This window comes from Nannospalax galili, unplaced genomic scaffold (genome assembly GCF_000622305.1).
Source record: "Nannospalax galili isolate Female #2095 unplaced genomic scaffold, S.galili_v1.0 scaffold1016, whole genome shotgun sequence".
In the NCBI taxonomy this organism is placed as follows: Eukaryota; Metazoa; Chordata; class Mammalia; order Rodentia; family Spalacidae; genus Nannospalax; species Nannospalax galili.
Genome location: NW_008337919.1, coordinates 940,766 through 947,337, shown reverse-complemented (window position 1 = coordinate 947,337; position 6,572 = coordinate 940,766). Strand labels below are relative to the sequence as shown.

Genomic DNA, 6,572 nt, shown 5'->3' with positions numbered 1-6,572 from the left:
ATGGTTACACAGTGCCCAGAGTCCAGATGACAGATATTTAGAAATTCTGTTAATATTTCCTTTATTGAATTTAAAATTTTAGTCTTTTCTTTGGAGCTTTCCAAAATAATAAGAATACTAGTATTATTTTTCTGTTTGATGACAGTGATTGTGAAATAAAACTACTGTATTTCCATTCTAAACTTTAAATATGTAGATCTCATCCTTAATTTTGCCCTTCTACTTTCAAAGAATTGCATGTCTTTTAAAAAAAATTACCCTTCATTCTTCCTCATACTTGTCCCCAGGCTATTATCAATATGAGTAGCAAAACAGCATAGATAAAATGTGTTTTTATCTGTTCTGTTATCATTCTGTTTTTCTCATCAAATCCATAAAATGTCTTAGGAAAGAACCCAAGCAAAGCCTTGAAAGTAATTTGTTTTTCCCACATAGTTTAAAAGGCAACTTTGTCAGATGTAGTACGTGACCACAGAGAAAGAGTTCCTGACAGCTAGTCAGTTACTTTTATGAACCCACACCAATGGTGACAGCGTGTACAAGTCCCACATAAGCTCAAGCCAGAAAAAAAAATCCCAGCACGGACATGGAGAGGTGGGTAGGAAACCCCAAACCTACCTGAGGAATCGTTAATAACTAATGGCTGTTGGGAGGGGGAGAGTCAGTCTCATTTAAGGTTAAGACTCTTGGAGGTTCATGAGGTTCCAGTGAATGAACCTGGACTGAAGGGCATTTGGGTACACAGCATGACACATGAAATAAGGTGGGGACAGTAAAGGGGTGCTGATAAGGGAGGAGATCTAAAATGTTTCTACATCTAAGGCTCAGGGACTGTTATGGAAGAGGAGGTGGAAAGATTATAAGAGTGAGAGGAACAAGACACCTGCTGCTAGTTACTGCATTCTAGACATGATACAAAGTTATACTCATGGAATCTTCACAGTATGATCATCTAATAAGAGCCACATAATGGTTAAATAAGTTTCTATGCCAATTTGGATGGGAAGAATTTCATGGGGTACCAGCCTCATGATGAACTACAGGCAACCGATGGATGCTGAGGGATGGAGGGAGGGAGGGAGGGAGGGAGGGAAGGAGGGACCAGTTCCAGGGACCAGTTCCCTGAGAAGTTATCTATTACGAAGTGGTCAGCCTTAAATATATGTAAACAAGACCACCACTAAATGGCTCAATGCATATATGTATTGTGTGTGTGTGTGTGTGTGTGTGTGTGTGTGTGTGTGTGTAAATGTAGGTATATATAACAATAATAATGAAAGAAGAAGATAAGAAGTTATGAGGGAGTGGTGGACATGGGATGAATTGTAGAGGAACTGGGAAGGATGGAAATAATTCAAATACAACACTCATGCATGAAATTCTCAAAACAAGGGAGATATGGACAAAAATGGGGTTATTTTAGTGGGAGGAGGGAGGGAGGGTTATACAAGGAATCTTGGGGATAAAGGGAAAGAAGGAGCTCAAGAGAGGAGGGGCCATAGGAGAAGGGTATGATTAAGAGAGAAATGGGAAAAAATGGGGCACTTTAAATGGGGAAACCATGGTGGAAGGTTAGACAATGAGAGAGATAAAATAATGCCTAGCTAGTTAAAAAAAAAAAAAAAAAAAAAAACAGAGGGAACCATATTACTCCAACAACCTACTGACAAATTATACATATAACTAGCTCAAGGAACATAATATATGTCTAGTCAAGGTTTATCTGAGAACATTTGATTTTTTATCTAAGCTTTATCTATATAGCACATGGTAATGAAAAGTACCAGACTGGTGAAACTAACCTTCTTGGATGTTTAACAGCCGTATTTGAGGCCTCTACTAATCTGGTCAGAGGGACTTAAAGGACAGTTTTTGCTTCTTGCCCTCCAAGGTCGACTAAGTTCCAGGGGACTATGGAGAATCTCTCAAAATGTCCTGTAACTGTGGTGAGTCAATTATCCTCTTGATTAAGAGGGCTATGGAGACCCCAGAAGATGGACTTGAACCAGTGTCAAGTCTACAAAGAGGAGAGTCAACACAGAGGAAACATTTCCTCCATGCTTCTAAGTGAAGCCAGCCACAGTTGAGCAGAAACTTTGACTTATCTTCACATAGATGGAACTGATAAAAGAAAGGAGCCAGGGGATCCTCCTAAGCCCATGTGACCCCTTAGGAACAGATCTTCAGATGATGTTAAGAGTAAAAATAAATTGCTAATCTGGGCCAACTGTATGGTCTTAAGCACCCAAAAGGAACGCATAACCAATGATTAAAGTGATCAGAATAATTCTTTAAGAGTCCACGTGTATAGCTAAGGGCTATGTAACAAGAAACAATGCCAGACAGGAGACACCTTCTTTGAGTTGTTGGCCAGGGTGGCCCAAGAGACTCTCAGACAGTAACCCAGCATAGAAGTGGGAAAATGAACAGTACACCCCAATCTTATCTAAAGAAATGTTGGCAACTGATTGCTGCTAGAAGAGGAAGAGCTGATCTTCCTAAAACAAGGAACTCTAGATATGCTGAGTAGACTCAGTGGATGGACTAGTACTGGGGAACAGTTGGGGGCACTAATAACACACTGAACAGTAACAGGGATGACAGTATATGGGCTCCAGTGTGTGGGGGAGGCTATGGGAGGATATGGGAGTATGCCATTTGGGATGCTGCTATAAAGATGAATAAGACTGTTTGGGATGTTCTTTATGAAATACACACACACACACACACAAAATCAATAAATTTTAAAAAATGAGTAAAATATAATTCTCAAAAAAAATTTAATTCTTCACTTGGAAGGTGAGGCTAGCAGCTGGAGTAATGGAGCACTCTGGGACATCTTGAGCCCAGGAGTTTGAAACTACTCTGGGCAACGCGATAGACTCTGTCCAAAAAAAAACAAGAGACAAAGAGAAGGAAGGAAATGAAAAGAAAAGAAAAGAAGGAAGGAAAGATAAAGAAAGAAAAAAAATCCCTGAGTCTCAGCCCTCAGGAGAATTTCTCTGGATGCACACAGTCCATTGGCTCCACTGCCCAGGGCCCCTCACTTTACATACCTTCCCTTTGTGTTGCTCACTTCCAACACACAAGATATATCAGCCCTTGAAGTTACAGGGAAGTGGGTAAGGAATCCCAACACAACCTAAGAAACTTTTGGCAACTGTTGGCTGCTGGGAGGAGGAAAGACAGTGTTTTACAGGAATGGACCCCACTGAAGGACCTTTGGGAGAATAAATCAGACTCTATAGGTTATATATATATTTCATTAAATTGGGGGCAGTGGGAGGAGGTGTGGAGAGGGGAGCGAATCTAAATACCATCAAAGAGTATTGTATGAAAATTACAAAAATTCAATAAGAAAATAAAAATTAAAAAGAATTTTCATACAAGATAATAAAAAAATTATCTCTACCCAAATCCTCACTGTTTAATTTAAAAATCTCTATGTTTGAGGTTGGGGATTTAGCTTGGTGGTAGAGCACTTGCCTAGCAAGCACAAGGCCCTGGGTTTGGTCCTTAGCTCCAAAAAAATAAAAATAAAAAAGGACAAAATAACAAAAATCTCTATATTCATAATGTCTATATTGTTTCAGTGTTAGAAAAAATCTGTATTAATAGTTTGCATTATCATTTCTTTAACAGCAGCCTCAAAAGCCTCATGACCTAGTGGCATGCCACCCTAGGGCCAAGGGGTACAGCATGTGTTAGGCTAGCAGCTGGAGTAATGGAGCACTCTGGGACATTTAAACTCTCTTTACTGTCAGTGGCTTTGTTTAATATCATGCATCTTGATCCAGAAGTTAGGCTGATTCATGACAAGACTTTCTTAATGAAGGTCTGCTTTAGTTAACATCTCATAGGCTAGTAATTGGTGAGGGAGGCATGGCACTGCCAAAAAACAATGACCTTCCTATTAGGGCATTGGAAGCCCTCAGAGTAAAATTCATTGTTAAATTGATAACTCAGCTTATAAGCCTACCTGGTCCTTGCCTGATGGCTAGTGCTTGGTGAGGTGTTCATGGATATGCCCCTGTGATTACATGGGCTCCAAAGAACTAATGCTTAAGTTTATATTGGTTAAGAAAACATGAAGTTCAATCAGAATCTATATTGCCTTTAACTTTTATGATGCACACAGATATTTCTTTTGTGCTGTTTTTATACAAATAATTGCATTCTTTTGCTTGCAATAAGTATAGCATTTTATCTTACCATCTCCTTTTTCCCTAGTCAATTGGCTATAAATCTGTGTGTGTGTGTGTGTGTGTGTGTGTGTGTGTGTCGGTGTGTCGGTGTGTTTAATCTCTCTCTCTCTCTGTCTCTGTCTGTCTCTGTCTCTCTCTCTGTCTCTCTCTCTCTCTCTCTCTCACACACACACACACACACACACACACTTAACTTCAAGCAATTGATGTTGTCTTAGATGAACCCAAATATTATTTACAGTTTCTAGTATTCTAGAGTCTGCTGGAATCTCTTTTGCACCCCTCCTCCCAGGATTACTACATTTTCTGATTGCTGCAACAAAATACCCAGTGCTGGGTCTTTATAATTAAATGAAGTGTATTTGGCTCACAGTATAGAGCCTGAGTGCATAGTGTTAGCACTTGCTTGGCTTTAGGAAGTGCCTTTTAGCTTTATCACACATGTAGGGGAGCATCATGGTTACTGTCTTGGCTTGCAGAACAAGTGCCAAATAATTCATAGCATCAGAAAGATACTGAGAAAGTAGACTCACAATTCCAAACACCTATTTCTCTTTTCAGCCAATGGTACTTAAAAGCGATGCAGCATCATTTTTGATAGATATTGACATTAGCATAAAGATGAAGAAAAATAAACACCCCCCTAAAGCATTTAGGGAGAAACAATTCTCTATTCTATACAGATTTACAGATCTGACTTATAGGTATAGCATCTATTTCATGAACCATCTGGGTAGGTATTGTATTTATTTTTCATTTCATGCAAGAGAGAAACTATAGCAAACCAATTAAAATAAAACCAAGTTCATACAGATGTTAAGAGGTAAAATTAGTGCATGAACCCAGGAAGGGTTTATTTTTCCTGCTTCTGACAAGGAGTAACTCCCACACACCCTTCTAAACACTTGTACTTATTTCTGTAGATGTCACTGGGCAATACAGTAGAAATAAAGAAAATAGTCCCTGGCATCAATTGACTGATTTGAATCCTGCCTCTAGTACTAGCCATCTATATAAACTTGTGTAAGTTCTTTAATATGTCTAATGCTCGATTTCCTTGTTTTAATATAGTAAAGGTATTCGCCTCACACTACTGTGAGGGTTAAGTAAATGAACAGTGCCTGGTACATTGTTTGAACCATATACATTATCATTGTTTTTAATTGGAAGACCATTGGCATTTATGTTAGGATGCTAATTTGATATGACGTTAATAGATGAACTGGAGATGTGCTTTGAGTTTATTTTTCCAGGATATAAGAAAGACTCGTATTCCACATAATTCAGGAAGAGAAGTCTTGCTGTTCAGTCACTTTGGTGTCTTCATCACTGAGATTACAAAGGTTCCTTCACGCCTTGGCCAATTCCTATCTTTGCTTTTCATGTTCCCCTTAGAGATGTCTCCTTTGGTGCCTTTGATTGGTTCTGAATGCTGAGCAGTGACAAGCACCAACACAGCTGGAAAGAGCTATAAGATTTTGCTGCTGTATCCTCCAGCAGGGAATTATTGCCATGGATACCAGCATCAGAGGGGGATTGGGGAGCTCTCTTCACTTGCCTCCTCAGTGTCTGACATCTGTTTCTGGCAAGGCCAATAATGAATATGCTGCTAGCTTCATATAAAATAGGAAACTGATCTGTTTTTTTTCCCCCACAGATGGCCTCTGCCCAAGATGCCAGGTTCGGCCAGAAAGACTCCTCTGACCAGAACTTTGACTACATGTTCAAATTGCTAATCATCGGCAATAGCAGCGTGGGAAAAACATCTTTTCTGTTCCGTTATGCAGATGACTCTTTTACATCTGCATTTGTCAGCACAGTTGGGATCGATTTCAAAGTAAAAACTGTATTCAAAAATGAAAAGAGAATCAAGCTTCAGATTTGGGTAAGTGACTTTGAACTGACATCATCTTCCGATCCAGTGTGTTGGACATATAAGTATGCAAGGGAAAAACTTTCTGCCTTGTTATATCCCCATGGGGTCCATAAGCTTTGATTTCCAACCTCTTTGCTGCAGAACATTCTGTTTCAAAGAGAATGAGGTGATGTCTTTTGAAAGTATGGAGACTGAATCACACCTTGTCATGTGATATTGTTCCACAGTCTTCAGAAGAGAAGAAATCCAAACTTCTGTGTGTTGGTCATGGGAGGAACACTTGGTTGAAAGTCTGTCTGCTTGTATGATCTGTGTGATCTTGAGAAACTCTGTGACTCATTCTCTGGTCTTTTTTATTACCTGTACATAAACAGGTAATATAAATCTAGCCTGTTAGGTCACAGGGGTCAGCCTGTCCTGAGCATTTTAAAGAGATGGAAATGGAAAGTAGAGAAAGCCAGAACAAGTTCCTTCATGAAACTCCAGACCTC

General features: G+C 39.4%; 1 protein-coding gene across 2 annotated transcripts in view; it reads left to right on the top strand.

Moving 5' to 3' along the window:
• Rab3c (RAB3C, member RAS oncogene family) overlaps positions 1-6,572 on the top strand; it is a 270,979-nt gene that overhangs the window by 16,227 nt on the left and 248,180 nt on the right. For both annotated transcript variants that reach the window (XM_029563418.1, XM_008832828.1), the window contains exon 2: positions 5,863-6,090. In XM_029563418.1, coding sequence (XP_029419278.1) covers positions 5,863-6,090 — 228 coding nt within the window. The remainder of the gene's footprint in view (positions 1-5,862; positions 6,091-6,572) is intronic.